Source organism: Octopus bimaculoides, chromosome 14 (genome assembly GCF_046866305.1).
Source record: "Octopus bimaculoides isolate indiv1 chromosome 14, ASM4686630v1, whole genome shotgun sequence".
Taxonomy (NCBI): domain Eukaryota; kingdom Metazoa; phylum Mollusca; class Cephalopoda; order Octopoda; family Octopodidae; genus Octopus; species Octopus bimaculoides.
The window spans coordinates 49,212,398-49,232,633 of NC_142941.1; the positions used below are offsets into that span (position 1 = coordinate 49,212,398).

The 20,236-nt window shown below is 40.6% G+C and overlaps 1 protein-coding gene and 1 long non-coding RNA gene across 2 annotated transcripts in view; one reads left to right on the forward strand and one right to left on the reverse strand.

The window, feature by feature from the left end:
- LOC106868599 (uncharacterized) overlaps window positions 1-14,400 on the reverse strand; it is an 80,475-nt gene extending 66,075 nt beyond the window's left edge. The window contains exon 1 of the mRNA XM_014913935.3: window positions 13,269-14,400. Within this exon, the coding sequence (XP_014769421.2) occupies window positions 13,269-14,385 (1,117 nt within the window). The 5' untranslated portion in view covers window positions 14,386-14,400. The remainder of the gene's footprint in view (window positions 1-13,268) is intronic.
- Window positions 14,018-17,321, forward strand: LOC149132722 (uncharacterized). The gene is made up of 2 exons (XR_016244347.1): window positions 14,018-14,156; window positions 14,941-17,321. It is a non-coding gene; the product is annotated as an uncharacterized LOC149132722 (long non-coding RNA).
- The last annotated feature ends 2,915 nt before the right edge of the window (window positions 17,322-20,236 follow it).

Here is a 20,236-nt window from a genome sequence, read left to right on the forward strand (position 1 = left end):
GTGTGCGCCTGTGTTTTTCCTCCACCACTGTTTCTTGGTATGTTTACACCTCCATAACTTAGTGGTACAGCAAAAGAGGCTGACAGAATAGGTGCCAGGTTTCAAAAAGTAAAAGTCCTGGGGGTCAATTCATTCAACTAAAATTTCTTCAAGGCGATGCCTAGCATGGTCGCAGTCTAATGACTGAAACTAGTAAAAATCTATCTATCGAGGTCATCCCTCAGGACGCCAAAAGAACAGATAGCAGGGTATTGTTGGCTGCAGGTAGCAAACCCGTTTCTCATGTAAGATTCCAGGAATTCCAACAAAACCTAAGTTAAAAGAAGAAGAATAACTTTCTAATTTGGTTACAAGGCCGTTGCTGAAAGTTTATTGCAATGACTGGCAATAAAAAACACCAAATCTTGTTGTATTGAATGAGGAAAAAAAAAAAAAGAAAATATTTGTTAACTAATAAAAGATAATTCTTTCTAATTTTGATACAAATCCAGCAAATTTGAGGGGGAGGGGGGTGCAAATCAGTTACAACAACAACATCAGTATTTGATCGTTACTTATTTTATCAACGCCAAACGAGCGAAAGGTAACATTGATCTTGACAGCGTTTGACACATTGAGTGTGGGGAGGGGGATGAAACGACACCAAGAATTTGGTCCAGTATTCCAACAATTGTGCCAACTTGGCATCCTAAAAATAATAATGATTTCAAATTTTTGCCACAAGGGCATCTTGGGGTGGGGAGGGGATTAAGTCAATTACACAGACCCCAGTGCGTAACTGGTACTAATTTAATTGACCCTAAAAGAATGAAAGGCAAAGTCGAGGATGGAACTGGAGTAGGACTCAATACATTGCAGCTGGTGATGTTTTAGGCTGAGCTCAGCCCTGGAACCGGTCGACAGACCAGACATGTGATGGAACCCGTTCTTATTGTTACAATTCCATCTTCTGAACAGACTGCAGAATCTGACATGGTTTTGCTTTCTTTGAAGACAGCTGCATGTGACTTGGGGAAGATGTGTCTGCAGTTTCTTTCTTACAGAGCAGCTACATAGTGACTCTGTCATTGGCTAGAGACATTGATGATGGTGATGATGACGATGATGATGACGACGACGATGATGATGCAGATGATGATGGTTTATTTCAGGAGAATAAGACAGTTGTTGTACAGACATATCACAGGGGGTGTGGTAATGCAGACAAACACACACACACACACACACACACACACACATGTGCATAATGTATTTGAGGACATACCTTTTTTGGGGTCATTGCTGCATTTTTTGCTAACTCTGTATAATCTTTCTTTCAGGAAATAATAATGGCAGACCCTCAGCTTACTCAAAAACTGAAGAGGCATGCTGTTATTGTGGTTATAAAGGTGGAGTATAGCGATTTAGAAATATCTCGATTTTCAAAAGTTGCCAGATCGTTCATCTACAAAGTTTGTAAGGAGTTAGAGACTGAAGATGGAAACGTATCACCAGTAACAAAGCATAAAATGCATTCTAAACGCTCTGAAACCATCAGAAGACCTGAATTTATCCAATAAGTTCAACAGACCATTGATTACAATCCCAGAAAGTCCATGAGGTCAATTGCAAAAGAACTCCATGTGTCACAAGGAACAGTCAGAAATGTTGTCCACGAAGACATGAGCTATAAGTCTTTTATGATGAGGAAAGGTCAATTTGTCCGAAAAGGCAAAAGAAAATCACTACATCAGATCTAAAAGGTTCTTAAATAGACTGAAAAATCCAGCAGAAGAAGATTTGATTTGGTTTTTCTCAAACGAGAAAAACTTCAACCAATACCAAAAAGTTAACAGAAGAAATGAGACGGTTATGTGCAGACCCTTCTGAAGTTACAAGTGTTATGCATACAAAATTTCCTGCAACTGTCATGGTTTTAGAGGTTGTCAGCAATGAAGGACAGATGATGCCTCCTCACTTATTTCCACAAGGCCTTAGAGTTAACTCTGCCACCAACATTGAGGTCCTGGAAATAATTGTTAAGCCCTGGATAGACAGTGTATGCAATGGAAGGTCATATGTGTTTCAGTAAAACTCTGCCCTATCACACATGGTTCTAGTAACACAGGAATGGATGGCTGAAAATTTTCATGATCACATAACCCTTAACATTTGGCCTACAAGTTCCCCAGATCTCAATCCATTGGACTATTACACATGGAGCATTGTTGAGAGAGGGGTCAATGAACACACCCATAACACCAAAGATTCTTTGAAAGCTGCCTTAGTTTGAGTAATGTCCAAAATGAACCGGGACCGCTTGATTCGAGCCTGTAGATGATTTAGATCTCATATAGAAGCAGTTGTTGAAGCTGAAGGTGGCTTTATTGACTAACATTACAGAAAAGAAGGTTTATTTTTATCCTCAGCATTTTTTGATAAATAAAGTTATTATCTGTTATTATACATCTGATTTTTTTTCTTTATAAACATAAATCTGTTCTAGGATATCTTATGCACCTTGAATGTATGCATGTTGTTTTAACATTTAGAAAACTGAATTCCACCTAAATATGACAAGTGTTGCTGGAAGGCCACAAGTGGATTGGCATATAAGAACATATCAATTGCAATGTTATACATAGGAAAAAGCTAACTGGATGGAAGAATTGATAGATTAATAGACAAAGAGACAGATAGACATAGACACACATATATATATATATATATATATATATATATATATATATATATATATATATATATAGATAGATAGATAGATAGATAGATAGATAGATAAAGCTGAAAAGAAATGAGGATACAGAAATAGAAAGAGATAGACATACATACATACAGTCAGACAGACAGACAGTTAGACAGATAGAGAGACAGACATCGACAGACAGACTGACAGCCAAACAGATATATATATATATATATATATATATAGGCAGACAGACAGTAAGATAGATAGAAGACAGTCAGATATAAGAAAATAGAGCTTGATTGATTGATTAAATGAACTTACCTTGAAAAAAGTCTGACTGTCTCTGTGATAAATTATCTTGATTACTGGCTAATGAATTAATTAAAATACAACCACACACCCAGACACACAAATACACTGGCAAAAACATATCTAATCACATACATATGCACACACACGCACACACATGTATGTACACTCTGTTCACACACACACACACACACACAAAGTGCATGTGTGTGTGTAAGAGAGAGAGAGAGAGAGAGAGAGAGAAAGTACATGTGTATATATATATATATATATGTGTGTGTATGTAAATAATATAAGTATATACATATGTACATATATATATATATATGTATTCTCACACGAACAGAAATACATTCACACACATGCACACACATACACAGACACACATGTATATTTATAAACAGGCACACATTCACACACATACGCACTACACACATACACACATTGAAAGAGACACAGCAGACCCTCCCCTTCATTCTGGGTATTTTGAATTAACATGTCTTTTGTTTTTAGATTTTCAGATGTTATGATGAGATGTGACTTCAAAAAACTCTCTCCATGTAAACGCGTGTGTGTGTGTATGCACGAGTAAGTGCATATATACATATACATATACATACATACATACATACATATATATATATATATATATATATATATATATATATATATATATATATATATATATATATATATATATAATGAACAGATTTATATACGTTTGTATGTATGTATGTATGTAAGAATGCCTGTATATATTGTAATATTACCAAGGGAAAATACCTCAGTCCAGTGTTCTGAATATTAAATACAAATAAAGTTAGGTCTAGTCCTATTGTCAGCTACTCAACAACTTTGAAGCTATCTGTCTGTCTGTCTGTCTGTCCATCCATCCATCTTGCCATCTATACACACATTCACACTGATATGTGTGTGTGTGTGTGTGTTTTGTATAAGTGTGTATACATGCACACACACATTCCATGCACATATATATATGTCTGTATGACACAGGTAATTGAAAAAAAAAGTCTGCAATTTTTCTCAGACATTTTTTTCAGAACAGTGACCCCCTCCCACCTGCGAACCTCAGAGACATACCTGGTGGTGTTTTAAGTCTAATCCTCAGTCATTACCTGGTGGTGATGAAGTGTGATGGAGTTATCTCCTTTCATACCAAACACTGACTCATTCACAATGGTAATTGGAATGGTACAATAATTTCCCTAAAATGTACTTTTGTCAAAGACCAAACTCCAGCATGGCCACAATCTATTCACTGAAACCATTTAAAGGATCCTTAGAAAACATCCCCTGGACCCTGTTTTAAGTGTGGTTTATGGCACAAGAAGTATGGACATGTGAGACAATTATGGAATTGACCAAAATCTTAGTCTCACAACAGACGCTGTATTGAGTCCAGATATGGCTGTCTGGTTGACAAGTTCTTTTCACAGCCATGTTTGTTATAAGCTTGATCCCACTCGGCAGTTCTTTGGGAAATTGTCTTCTACCATAGCTTCAAAGAGTGGAATTAATTGAGATGAAGACTGCAGAAACCAAAAGTACATATCTATCCGTCGTCGTCGTCGTCGTCGTCATCATCATCATCATCGTTGTTATTGTCACCGTCGTCGATACCGCCGCCATTGTCCTCCTCATCATCGTTGCTGTCGTCATCATCCTCCTCCTGTAAACAGCACCATCCAATCATGGCCAATGCCAGCCCCCTCTGGCCCCTGTGCTGGTGGCATGTAAAAAAAGCACCCACTTAGAACTTAGCAGTTTGGCACAAGAGATCGATAGAATAAGTACACGGCTTAAAAATGAAAACAAGCCCTGTGGTTGGTTTGTTTGACTAAAAATTCTTCAAGATAGTGCCCCAGCATGGCCACAGTCTAGTGATTAAAGCAGGTACAAAATAAAAGATATTTGTGACAACATTGCTGCCACTGGAAAAGACATAAGGCTATAATAGAAGACACTTGCCCAAGGTGCCATGCAGTGGGACTGAACCCGGAACCATGTGATTGGTAAGTAAGCTACTTACCACACAGCCACTCAACAATTTAAAAAAATAAAACCCCTAATAGTATTTAATTATAGAAATATAATAATATTGACTGGTCTGGAGGGTCCCTCCGAGTAAAATAGGAACCAGAAGGTTCCATCGGCAAAAGAATGGTTGGGAAACACTGCCTTAGATCAACTCTTCTCTTTTGGAATCTGAGTGGAAGTTTCTTCTTGTATTTTTCTTGTAGATTTTCTGATCTTCAGGTGTTCAAAAGTAACAATTAGCTACATGAATGACAGCTGTTGCAAGATGGGGGGGGGGGGGGGGCACCTGCAACAGGTAACTGGCAACAGTTTTATGTTAATGTCTAATGTTACTCTACAATGCCATTGTTTGGTTTTCCTCCACATTCTCAAAATAAACAACTGAACAAACATGTGTACCTTTATATATATATATATATATATATATATATACAAACACATATATATATATATATATATACACACACATACATGCATATATATATATATATACATACACACACACATACATATGTATCTACATTGTTAGCTGTATTTCTTCTTTACACCTGACTTCTAGATGTAGGTGGGAAAGTATATATGTATGTGTGTGTGTGTGTGTGTGTGTGTGTGTGTGTGTGTACGTACGTATGTATGTATGTATGTATCTATGTATGTACGTACGTATGTATGTATGTGAAATATATATATGTATGTGTATATATATATGTGTGTGTGTGTGTGTATTATGCATATATGTATATATACATATGTACATACATACATAGCATAAAGAACTATATATATTCTCAAAAAGATAAGGAAGAAAGCTCTCTCTCTCTCTCTTTCTCCCCCCTCTCTCTCTCTCTATATATATGTGTGTGTGTGTGTGTGTGTGTGTGTGTGTGTGTGTGTGTATGTATGTATACTTACGCACACATACGTTTGTGTGTGTGTTGGTAGAACAGGTTTAACAAGAGAAAGAGATTTGTCAATGTGAATTGTACACAATAACCTCCCTCTTCCTGCAACACCTCCCCACCAAATACCCCATCCTCCTTTATTCTCTGCTATGTCTGTTTGTGTGTTTATGGTGGTGGTGGTGGTGAGGAAGGAGGTTGTGTGGTTGATATTTGTTATTGTTTAGCACCATATCAGTCATTATCCAACAAATCAATGACATTCCAATATGGCCCACCAGTTCTAAGTTTAAACATTATGGAGTTACATTTTAAAACGTCTCCTTTCTGCTTCAAGACAGTAAAGTACAATATGAGTAACAGCCTGCTGTTATTTCTTGGTGGTTGACTGACTCTATGAAGCAGTGGTTCTGAACCATTTTTTTTGCCTATGGACTTCCTGTGATTTCTGTTTTACTCCAATGGACCCTCATAACCATTCAATGTTTAAAAAATCCCTTTATATTTTAAAATTAAATATTATCAATTGTATAAAAAGATTGTAAAAAATGTTTTGTGTATCATAGAAGTACAACCAGTTTATTGCACATAGATTTTAGCAACAAAATCTTATGTGGACTCTCAAGAGTCATATGGTCCCTGGTTCAGAAGCACTGATATTGAAGATCCCTTATTGGCTAACTAGGAGCTAGTGTTTCTGTTGTTGTTGGAGAGTTGCCCCAGGCACATATAGAGTGAATCATATTTCTCACAGTTCTAGACCAGGCAAGGGCAACCTTTTCAAAGATATAGGCTGCACGAGACGTGACTCATCATCAGATGGATCACATTAGTAAAAAAAAATTCAGGTAATTTGTTTTTTGTCAGGTGTGTCATTGAGGAAATCCTCCAGGCAGCATGTAGCCCACAGGCTGGAATTTGCTTGTGACTGTTCTAGATCACTAGCCTAGCTGGATGGGTGTAGAAACCGTCCCCCCACGTGGCACTTTTAAAGGGGCACCGCTTTTGGGTCTGCTGTAGACAATATATGCTTTTGTAGGGTCCAGGGGAAGCAAATAGAAGGGCTGTCTGGGTGGCACACACTCTAGCTGTGCTAGTGTTCTACGTGTACAAATAGATAGACAGACTGTGTTTTGAAGGTCATGGGTTACAGTCCAGTGAAAAGCACAAATGCTTTCACCAGGCTTCCCCCAAATATTTTGACATCAATCCAGATTCATGAGGGGATCTTGCATCTGAGAGACTTATTGAACTGAATCTTGTAAGGAAAGGAGTCAAGGCACCGGAACAATCCAGAAGAAAGCTGAGAATGTCTGAGCAGATTGGGACAAAAAGGACACAGCTTATAGTGATGTTATGGTCACATTCCATCTAAATGGAGAAACAAGAAAAAGACTTTTTAAAGTTATCTCAACGTTTGTTTACGTCCCTGTAACTTAGCGGTTCAGCAAAAGAGACCGATAGAATAAGTACTAGGCTTACAAAGAATAAGTCCTGGGGTCGATTTGATTGACTAAAGATGGTGCTCCAGCATGGCCGCAGTCAAATGACTGAAACAAATAAAAAATAAAAGAAAGAATATTTTCTATAGAAATGAGAGCCAGCAAATAAGCCTTTAAAATATTTGTGTAGTATATAGATGCTGGTTCTAATTTCTGTAGAAAATATGTTGAGATAACTTTAAAATGTGATTGAATTGCACTGCTAACACAGCTAGGACATAATAATAATATTGATTTATAAGCCTTTGATATACTTCATAGAATATTATGATTGCAAAATGAAATATGGGGTCCCTACAAGTAATTAAGAAAAATACTGTCTCTTTGAGAATGAAGGGTTGGGGTTTATTAAAGCTGAGGTGGGGAATGTATATTGAAGAGAAGGAATACGGGGGTCAGACGTTAGTAAGGATTGAGGGAGAGGTGTGTTAGAACCAGGGTTTGTGTATGTTGAACAGAGGGAATAGACTGGGTAAACAGACTGGGATCAGAGGGTCAAAAGTCAATGAGGGCCACTGTTCTCTTCCAATTGATATTCAATCAACACCAATGGTTTTCTGACACCCTTCCACAATATGTGGTTGATTAACATCATTACTGCCACCACATCATCATCATCACAAATATGTCTTCTACTACATCAGACACTATCACTTCCACCACCACCACTACAACCATTTTGACCATACAACTACCACCACCACCAACAACAATAACACTAACATCAGTGCCACAATGTCCACCACTAACCACCACCACCACCACCACCGCTACCACCGCCGCCACCGCCGCCGCCACCACCACAACAACACAATAAGCACAGCAACCACCATTACACCACACACCTACCAAGTGACCCCTATTCAAATTGTCAATAATGTGGGGAAAACATCAAAGATTAGTTAATTAGTTCCAGCACTCCCTACCCCCTGTCACTCAATCCCCTCTGCCTAATTAATATTGACCTCCTTTGGCTCACCTTCCACAAAACTGCTTTGTACTTTGTACTTATTGGCATGTTTCTCACACACAGACACGCATACACACACACACACACACACACACACATACACAGATGCTTTTCTTATGTTTCAACTAGTGTATGTGTGTGGGGGGGGGGGGAGGATGGGTTGGAGGTGTATGGTAACACTCCAGAATCAGAAGATACACACACACACACACACAGAGGTTGCCATGGGTAAATTGTCACCATTTTATACTATTAATTTCATGCATGCGCATTGTTTATTTTTGATTTTGTCAACTACACAGTATAGTAGGGTCAGCTGGGCACTGTCTGTGAGAAAACCAGCACCATGACACAGTTCATTCTACTAGAAATTTGGAAATGACATGTTGTACTGCTTGGCATTTGCACTGGAAGCTCCAATATGAAGGTTTCTGGGGACATGTACCGAGAGTGATAAAAATCAAACGTCCAGTCAACATCCTGGTGTTTGGAGTGATCACTAGTGATGGCAATGTTATGTCTCCATTCATCTTCCCACACAGCCTCACACTCAACATGGAGGCCTACATCAAGTACCTGGAGGAGGTGGTGCTGTCCTGGACCAAGAAGGTGGCTGCTGGAAGGCCCTGTGTCTGGCAACAAGACTCTGCACCCTGCCACACAAGCAGGAGAACCCAGGAATGGCTATCAGACAATTTCTACGACCACATCACTCCTAACATCTGGCCACCTAGCTCCCCAGACCGCAACCCCCTTGATTATTATTTGTGAAGTGCAGTTGAGCAAGAGACCAACAAAACTCCTTGTAAGACCAAAGGTGAATTGAAAGCAAGGATTATGGCAGCATTCACCAACTTAAACAAGGAGACCATCCAGAAGAGTTGCAGGAGATTCCAAAGTTGTCTGGAGGCTGTGGTTGAAGCCAATGGCGATTTTATTGAATAAATTTACTCTTCAGTATTTCAAAATATTTTAATGTAATTTTGGTAAATATATCTGTTAAAATGAGATGTCAGTGTTATTTTCATTTTCGCATAATTTGTGTGTATGTATGTATGTGTGTGTGTGTAAGTAAAGTGTACGTTGTACCATTAGCGCTAACGAAAAAGAACTTCATTCAATTGTAGAGAATCCTTTATTGTGATTGCTGACAAGCTTTGTTCTTCATCGTAACCAGTGACTTAATCCTGGATTATGAAAGTTTAAAACTTGTGGTGGCTGTTGTTAATGTTGATACCATTAGTGCTGTGTTTTTGTTGTTGTTGCTTGTATAATCAAAGTACAAACTCAATCCGGGAGACTTAAAGTGGTTGTATTTAGGGCCGGCCCTAGGGATGCTGGTGCCCCGAGCAAGCTGAACTTTGGCGTGTCCAAGCTGACAGTTGTGGAAATTTCCTTGTCTTTGTGATGCCCTCCTTGGCACCCCTTAGCGCATGCTGCTCTGGGTGACTGTCCGAGTTGTCGGTACCTTGATGTTGCTGGTACCTGGTGGTAGATCTTCCAGTCATGGTCATTCAGCTCCCTCGTCAGTATTTAGTACTACATTATCTGCTGGGGTTTGTTTCCCTTTTTATTTAAGATGGCAAGGTGCTGTATCAGGCAATTTAGTTGCTATTTCCAGCAGGTTCAAGCCTTCCAAACAAACCTTTCACGTATATATAACGTCTGCGTCAGCTCAGAGGTATGTGCACCGTGGGCGATGGTGGTGGTCGGGTTAGGATTGGGTTGTTTCTGTTATTATTGTAAAGCTGTAGAATTTTCTTTCTGTGCATTTGTGTGGGAGTGTGTCTAACAGGTTGGCTGGGTGTATAAAGTTGTCTGGACAAAAATAAAGTGTCAGCCGTTTAGGGGTGGCGGGTGGGGGGTAGCATCTTTTATCTTTTACTTGTTTTAGTCATTAAGCTGCAGTCATGCTGGAGCACCACCTAGAAGTATTTTTATTCGAATGAATCAACCCCAATTCTTATTTTACTTTTTTTTTTAAGACTGGTATGTATTCTATCAGTCATGTTTTGCCAAACCGCTAAGTTGCAGGGACATAAACACACTAACACTGGTTGTCTGGCACAAGGCCAGTAATTGTGGGGGGGGGGGGGGGGTAAGTCGATTACATCGGCCCCAAGAGGATGAAAGGCAAAGTCGACCTTGGTGGAATTTGAACTCGGAATGTAAAGAACTGCCAGCCTTTTGCCTGATTCCTAATGGTTCTTCCTGTCTGTTGTTGCCTTAAATGACTGCAATAATGTTGGTTTTGAAACGTTTAGCACAAGGCCAGCAATTTCGGAGGAGGGCGTAAGTCGATAACATCGACACCAGTACGCAACTGGTACTTAATTCATTGACCCCCAAAAGGATGAAAGGCAAAGTCGACCTTGGCAGAATTTGAACTCAGAATGGAGCAAAGGCCAAAATACCGCCAAGCACCTTTGTTAATCACTCTGATCAATTAGAGCTTACCTAAACACTGAAACCACCACCGCCACCGCCACCATCATCCTACCACTACCACCACCGCCACCGCCGCCGCCACCATCACAACCACCATAACCACCACCGCCACCGCCACCATCACAACCACCACCACCACCATCATCCCACCACCACCACCACCACCAACAACAAGAAGACCTCCTGCAAGGGCTGTTCTACTTAGCTTTAAAAGGTATTTTACCGTTTTCCCTGCTGTTGTTGTTGTTGTTGTTGATGATGTTGCTCCTAGCGATGTTGTCTTTTAATGTCCTTTTGTTTTCTGCCGCTTTTGTTGTTGTTCAGCTTTGACAATCTTATGATATTTGTTGTTATTGTTGTTGTTAATCTTTTATTTTCTGAGATAATATCTAATCCAAAGGACTTAGGGGAGCAAAACACTGTACACAGTTGAAATGATGAAAACTTCTAAGCAGGAGATTCATCATCGTCATCACCATCACCATCATCTTAATCATTTCATTCATCAACTCCACCAACACCATCATCCTCTTAACCTTGTCCAGCACCATCATCATTATCGTCAAGACCACACTTCCTTCTCAACGCATGCGCACAACGGATCGCTTCTGATTGTATTGATGACTTTGGACGTCGCAGGTTCGATATATTAAATTTATCAAATATTTTCCTCAACTTCTTTTAATATTGAGGACTTTCCGTTCGCTTTGCGATTTATATTGGAAACATTTCAATATACGATCGAGTGTTTGTCCATCCACACAAATACGTATGCGTTTGTATGCATATAAAGATATGTATGTATATACGTATGTACGTAAGCACGTACATACATTCATGCATGCAGCCATACATGTACGTACGTACGTATGTATGTATGTAAGTATGTATGTATGTATGTATGTATGTATGACTATGTATGTATGTATGTTTGTATGTATGTATGTATACTTGTATGCATGTATGTATGTGTGTATGTATGTATGTATGTATGACATGTTCCCGTACATTCGGGCATGGGAAGACATTACACTGCACCAACCTATCTTGAGAAAACGAAATCCTCCATATATGGCTGTCGACACCTCACAAGGCCACGAATGATGTCAGCGGGTCGTGGCCATTAAGAGCTGCTCTGGCACATTTGTCAATCTGGAATAATACTAAGCTGCGCTTAATGAAATGTATTCATTCTATTTTTTGTCTTTTAACTGTGGTCACGCTGCAGCACCATCTTGAAGGGTTTGGCCAAACAAATCAACCCTTCTGCATTTTAAAAATTTGGTACTTATTCTATCGCCTTCATTTTACCGAACCGCTAGGTTATAGTCACTTAAACAAACCAAACTGGTCCTAGGGTTGCTGGCGCCCTGGGCGCAAAAAAAATTTTTTCCCACGGGATTTCCGGACCCCAGCTATAAACTCATTTGCATTACAGTCAATCAGAACTCAACTATCAAACTAGTGTCCACCCAGTCACGAAAATACTCTGGTTGAGTTCAGTGGAAAATGTGCTTTGTAGCAAAATCGAACTGCTGTAAACGGGTTAATAGGGGTGTCAAATGTGAAATTTAGTGTATAAAGTGAATGGAGGGCTGCTCACCGATGATGCCATAAGTGTTGCCAATTTGCGTAATTTACTAGAAAATGTAAATGAGTTTAGTTTCCTAATGTTTTGACGGATTTTGTACATTCCTAATTTAAAATGTTGGTGTTGATCTGGAAACATCGTAATCAATATGGCGTTGTGTCGTATTGCGCCCTCCTTGGGTACATGGGTACATGCAGTATCACTAATCTTAGTTTGAGCATAGGTACCTAATGTTAGCTCCATATAGACATGGTGCTCAATTGATCTAGGAAGGTGGTGTGCAAGGGGGGGGGGGGGAGAATGTGGTGCTTATGTGAGACCTGCTATGCTGTACTCACACAGTGGCATACACCATTCGATGCCGGACTGGCTGTACTGTAGCAGTACATAGTATGTGGAGTTTCAGGGTGAGCTCTGATGGGTTGTACGCAAATGAGTTCATTACTGGGGTCCTGAACACTCGTGGGAAAAATATTTCGCGTCCCGGGCAAGCTGAACTCCGGCGTGTACAAGCTGACGGTCGTGGAAATTTCCTTGTCTCTGTCACGACCTCCTTAGCGCCCCCTAGCACATGGCGTCCCGGGCCACTAGCACGTGGCGTACAGACCTGAGTTGCCGGTACCTTGAACCGGCCCTGGGTAGAAACAGGAACAGAAAACAACAACAAAACAAAAATGCAATTGTGTAGAAATGAAGCAATGGAACAAATGGACAGTGTCGAATGTTGGCGATGTTCTTTCGGTAAAATTGTATTAAAAAACACAACACAAATTCACCATCAGATATGAAAGATGTTGAGACTTACCTATCTTTAAGCTGCCAGTCCAGCTGTGTCGTCTGTTCGCTTGAATTGTACTCCTTTGTAGTGATATCATCTTGTCTATCAGCATCTGTCGTTCTTCTTTGCTCATTTCCCGACGTATTCTCTGGGCAGGAATTGAACTCGTGTCATTTCTTTCAAGTGGATCTCTGTTTCTGATATTATTGCTGCTGCTGCTGCTGCTGGTGGTGGTGGTCTCCTCTTCATCACCGTTTTGGCTGTTACTTTTCTCCCTATTGTTGTTGTTGCTGTTGTTGTTATCGTCACTGCCCTTGATGCTGTCATCCTCGTTGTTCCTACTCCTGCTTTCATCACCGTCGTCATTGTTTCTCATGTTACTGGTGTTGTAACTGCTATTATCCTCTTCGCTATTGCAGCTGTTTGATCCATTTTCGTTGCACAGTTTCGTGGCATCGAGATGCCTGAGTGGTTCGTCATTGGCCTCATCACATTGCAACTTATCACATTCTGTAACCATAGTCATATCAGCATTCAAGTTTTCCAACCTCGTTAGGGCCTCAGCATCATTTTTTGTAACGCCTTCGTCGTCCTGTCGACTCTCTGTCAAAAGATCAGATGTCAGGTGGTGTTTCCTACTACTGTAATCCATATCCTGATCAATACTGTCACAATAATCTTCTTTTAGGAGATAACTAGTTTCGATGATGTTGTCAAGGATATCAGGAAGACTTCCGGTCACTTCCGTCTCTTCTCCGTCCGAAGCAAAGTTGTCCAACACGTCGAGCGAGTTCTCATCCGTGATGTCTTCTGTGTCATCCGAGTAGGCCACATGTTCACTAGCTAAAGCTTCCAACTGATCTGTAGACTGTGATGGGGTTCCAGAAATTTCGACAACAGCAACTTGACCGTCAGGTATGTCATTACATTTGGTCGTTTCTTCTTCGTAAATCCCATTTTTAGTTTCTCCGACAGCTGTCGAGTAATCCTGACGGTCAGTTACAGATGATTCCATCCTTTCTAGAATATATTGTGTGGTCGACGACTTTGGCTCCGATTCTTGTAACAAAACGGTCAACGAGGAATTTGTAGAAACGAAGTCTTCGAGTTTACACTCTATTTCATATTGAAAGTAGTTTGACATCGTTCTAGGTTTGTGTGCGTGTGTATGTGTATTAAGTAAGGAGCTATGTGAATGTATCTACATAGAAGTTGTATAAGTAGTTATATATATATATATATATATATATATATATATATATATATATATATATATATATATATATATATATATATATATATATCTGTTTGAGAATTCTTTCAAGTCTGTGTTAATGACTTCAGAGTAGCAATAAATGCGTTTTACTCAGGCACAAGATCAGTGAATGGAAAAGAGAGAAAGTGATAGAGTTGGTGTGCATACACAAACTCCGAGTATTGCACAGAAAAGGTGATACAATTGATGTTAGGATGTATTCCGTGTATTATTTGTTATTTAGAGATCTAACCGTTCATATTGGTATGCTTCTGCTAAAGGGAAATAAAAATAAAGTGAGATTAATTTAGATTTTCCACTCAGATACTCGCGTATTTTTCATGTAAGTGTGTGTGGGTGAGTGGGTGGGGGCATATGTAGTGGAAGTAATCCTCATTGTATTACAGGTATTTATTTTCTTATTCTGGTACTTTCATTTTTCAGATAGAGATTTTCCCGGTGAGGTACAGAACAGAAAATTGCTGGAACAAGACATTGTCTTTAGCTTTAGATCAGAATTGGTTATTTTTGGAGATCAGAACTGGAAGATGCCAGATGGTAGAATTGGTAATTGCAATAGTTTAGAACAGCTGTGAACGAAAGAAAAACAAAGAATTCCAGGTTTAATTCAAAGTTGGAACAAAATACATTTTATTTAAGAAAGAAATAATAAGTTGACATCAGAATTCAATAATTGAAGGGAAATTAAATTTTAAGGTGTCCAAGATCTTGGTTTCAAATTTTGGCACAAGGCCAGCAATTTCGATGGATGGGGGCTTGTCTCTTACATCAGTCCCGTTGCTCAACTGATATATATTTTATCGACCCCGAAAGGATGAAATGGCAAACTCGACCTTGGAAGGCTTTGAACTCGGAACATAAACATGAAAAACATGCCGCAATGCATTTTCCCCGGCGTCGCTCACAATTCTGCTAGTTCGCCGCCTGAACGTGTTCAATATACTACGAAACAAAAGGCGGCGGCGAGCTGGCCGAAACGTTAGCTCGCCGGGCGACGTGCTGAGCGGTAGTTCGTCTGTCTTTACGTTCTGAGTTCAAATTCCGCCGAGGTCGACTTTGCCTTTCACCCTTTCGGGGTCGATTAAATAAGTACCAGTTACGCACTGGGGTCGATGTAATCGACTTAATCCCTTTGTCTGTCCTTGTTTGTCCCCTCTATGTTTAGCCCCTTGTGGGCATCGTTAGCACGTCAGGCGAAATGCTTAAAGGTATTTTGTTCTGAGTTCGAATTCCGCCGAGGTCGACTTTGCCTTTCATCCTATTCGTTTGAACAACAAAATAAGCAGACGAACCAAGGAAGTTAACTGTGGCATTTTGGTATTCATACACACGCACGCACACACATGCACACACACACACACACACGCGCGCGCGCACACATCCGACAGGATTCTAAAATTTCTGTCTACCAAATCCACTCACAACATGTCCTGTTGTGGGACTCCATCCGAAACTACATGGTTGTAAAAAGTGTTGACCACTACACGAGACCAATACGTTACGGGACTATTTTATGTACAATTTACCTTTTCTTAACGGAAAGAATAATTATATAATAATAATAATAATAATAATAATCAGACATGGATGGCATCTAGTCTGTTTGGTTGACAAACTAGATCCCATGGATGGCTGGTAATTTATATCCTTGGCGCTTTTGAATGAAGGAGCAATTAAACCATAACATGGGTGTCATTAAAAATAAAAACAAAGGAAAAAAAAAAACGACCAAGCTAAAAAAGTTTTGACAGAGCGAAGACTTGTAGAGTTGTTTCCCCTGGATTAGCTTTGTGGAAGTCCAAATTATTAGATGAATGTATTGAGGTAGGATGAGGGGATGACTGTGAAAAGACTAGGGAGATATGGTGGAGGAGGCAAAGGTGGTAATGAGCTTGTGTGCGAAGGAGTAATGTATGTATGTATGCGTGTCCTCCCAACCACACAGCGACACAATATACCCTTACTACCACACAATATCGCACATCTGAAGGCGGCGAGCTGTAAGAAACGTTAGCACGCCGGGCGAAATGCTGAGCGATATTTCGTCTGCCGCTAGGTTCTGAGTTCAAATTCCGCCGAGGTCGACTTTGCCTTTCATCCTTTCAGAGTGGATAAATTAAGTACCAGTGAAACACTGGGGATCGATGTAATCGACTATCCACCTTCCCCACGGATTGTATACAATTATTATACCAACAACAACAACAACGGCTCCGCTCACACCACCGCCGCCGCCGCCGCCATCACTGCCACTGTAACCATCACCACTGCTGCTGCTGCTGCTACTGCTACTACTACTACTTCGTTTGTTGCGTCATCACCACCTCTCCTAATATCCACCACTCCGCCACCATCACTTTTATCAACATCGCTCACAATCTGCTGATAATAGCAGCCAAATCTACCTCAAATCACACTCGATTACGTTTTGGCAAAAAGAAAAAAAAAAGTCCTACACACATAGGATTCTTTAACGGATGAGATGGGGCGGTCAGAGATGGACTGTCTTTTAATCATAAGGTTTGCTTGATCTAGACTGGCAGGTGGTAGTGGTGGTGGTGGGGGTAAACACCACTACCACCACCAACAACAATAACAACAACAACAACAACGTGAACGATAACAATGGTAATCCTTACGTGGTCCAATTTTGACCTGGGGCTAAATAAAGTCCGTCCTTCCTTCACGTGAAAAGAAGTTGGTTAGTTTTAGTTTTAGACACCACCACCACCACCCTTGGGCAAGATTAAGAAAGAGAGGTAATTAAGGTCAGGTGGTGGTGGTGGTGGTGGTCGGTACTTGGGGTTGGGGACCAAGGTTTATCTTTTGTTGCTTACTTTGTGAAGTTACACTTTAATTAAAGTGATGACGGGGTGGGGCGGGGGAGAGTGAGGTATGGGGTGGGTGGAATGGTGGTGGTGGTGGGTAATAGGTAGGGGTGGAGGTGCTGGATTTTTGTGTTTTCCCACTTATTTCTGTTTGGAAACAAAATAGGGTTTACTCTTCGTCCCTCCCTCCTCCACCTACCCCATCTTTCACAACCAGCGTCGCCAACACCACCAATTCACCGTCACTTCCACCGCCTCTCCCATCATTATCATTATACCACTGCTACTGCCACCACCACTACCACCACCACCACCAGAATGATTATAGCAGGATTCGCCATCACCCCCTGCCGGAGCCTTGTGGAGCTTTAGGTGTTTTCGCTCAATAAACACTCACAACACCCGGTCTGGGAATCGAAACCGCGATCCCACGATCTCGAGTCTGCTGCCCTAACCACTGGGCCATTGCGCCTCCACAACAAAGATATGGCTTTGCGATGCAAGAGCTGTAATAAGGAGAGATGGGGAAGTCTTAGACCCCCACGTAGTGATAGAATTTGTCGATTGAGTTAAACCAGTAAATAAGAATCTCACCCACATCCTTAGCAGCTGCCAAAAGATGTCCACAAGGTGGTACCTTCGCACGAGGCATTTGGTCCCGGTGACCATACCAAAGAAACACCGGAATCAGAATATATCCTCATCTTAAAGAATAAGGAATACTTTGATTTGCAAATATTCCATTAGCAACACAAAAGGATCACAAACTCACTGTGTCTACTCCTACCTACCGCTTCTAGGATGGTCTCTACTCCATTCAGCTAACAATGACTTTTCGTGGCACTCTGTCGGCTATGACACACACGCACGCACACACACACACACACACACACACGACGAGCTTCTTTCAGTTTCCGTTTACCAAAGCCACTCACAAGGCTTTGGTCGGCCCATGGCTACAGTACAAGACACTTGTCCAAGGCGTCACACAGTGGGACTGAACTCAGAGTCATGCGTACACGAACCGCAAACCTGTTACCAGACAGCTACGCCTGCGCCTAAATTCTAAATAAGGAGCGGTTACATTTGAAGGACAAACACGAACACCATTCCCCCACCCCCCGCCTCCATTTCCTTCGGCTGACATCTTCCTTAGTGGGGTGGGTGGGTGGATGGAGAGAGAAGGGTGATGGCGGAGACATTGTGGTGAGGGTAGCAGAGACGAAGGTCGGGTGGTGGTGTGTCAATGACGTAGTTTCAGTAAAGCTGGGAAGAGGTTGTAGGTAACTTAATAAAGACTAGCTTAATCTCTCCCTAATCTTAACCCCTAAGGGATAAAGAGACACCTTGGCTGCTTCGTGTTGTGTCACCCTCTCCATCCTGCTGCTGCTTTTTACCCTTCAAACGAAACTTATATTTTGTGAGAATAAATAGATTTGATGGCGGGGTTTCAATGGAGGAGGTGAGTGGTGTGACTTGTTTATAGGTATACCAACTGCGTATGATGTCATGGTTAAGACAACAGTCCACCTGCTTCTTTCTTAATTTAGTTAATCTCCCCTTCGCCTCTTCGTGTATTTATTTGTCATTGGATTTCTGTAAAACGATGCCTTTCTTCACAATAATTATCATTAAAGTCTCCTGATTTCATTCTTTTCATTACAAATATAATTTTAATTGATTAAAAAATCTGATGGGAGGTGACTCACTACATGAGATGTGTTAGCCAGGTCTTAACTCTATGTTCTTGACGTAGAGGGCACACCTGGGACATTTTCCCGCATCACGAGTTTAAAACACTCAATTCATGAATGTTTTCCTCTGAAAACATTGTTCCTCTCCTTTATTCTAAGGTCTGTTAAATACCAGGAACACCATATTTCGCTGTTGAGGTCCAATAAAGAGGAAACGTCTTCGTCTCTTTTCAAAGCACCAGTTTCGGTTTTCACTGCTTCTCTCTTTTTCATTCACATTCTGATCAGTTCGAACCTTTGAGTTGCCTTCCCTGTCTTTCATGACAAGAATTATGATCTGAAGCTAAAACAGTGGAGACGGAACTTGTCTAAGCATACGGTGATCAAGGAGTGATATTTATTACTGATGACGCGTATGTACACAGAAATCCCGGGATTTAGCAATTCCACCGCCACTGCTGGATGCTTTTCGTCTGCTACTGATAAACTTTTATGCTTTTAGCACTATTCATCTACATGAAATATTTACTCAAGACGAATATCGCAGTATTATGGCGTTTTTGCATTATATCCACATCAAGTATGATATACAGATCGCCATTTTTAACTAATACTGCCTCTGTTGCTAACAACGAATTTTCAAAAGCTAATAATTTTTCTCTTCATTAAGGGTATCCTTCTAATTAGTAAAATGTGTTTTAGGAAATCATTACATAAAATATCTTAGCCCCCACTTAAAGATATGTGTATATGTGTGTGCATGTGTATGTGTATATGTGTGTTTTTCATCGGTTTATACATGAATCAATCAATATCCAGAAGAAACAATCTGTCGTTGATACCAAACATATCCATCTCTCTCTCTATATATATATCTATCTATCTGTGTGCGTGTGTGTGTGTGTGTATGAGTGGCTGTGTGGTAAGAAGCTTGCTTCCCAACCACATTGTTCCGGGTTCAGTCCCACCTTGTGACACCTTGGGCAAGTGTCTTCTACTATACCCTTGAGCCGATCAAAGTCTTGTGAGTGGATTTGATGGATGGAAACTGAAAGAAGCCCATCATGCAGCCATACTTGACACCTGACGATTATACAGCATCTCAGCTGTAAGGTACGGGTATATGATGAATTGAAACAATTGTAGCGGTTTTGAATGAAGGGTTTTGTGCATTCCATTTTCTGTCCCTGATCTTTT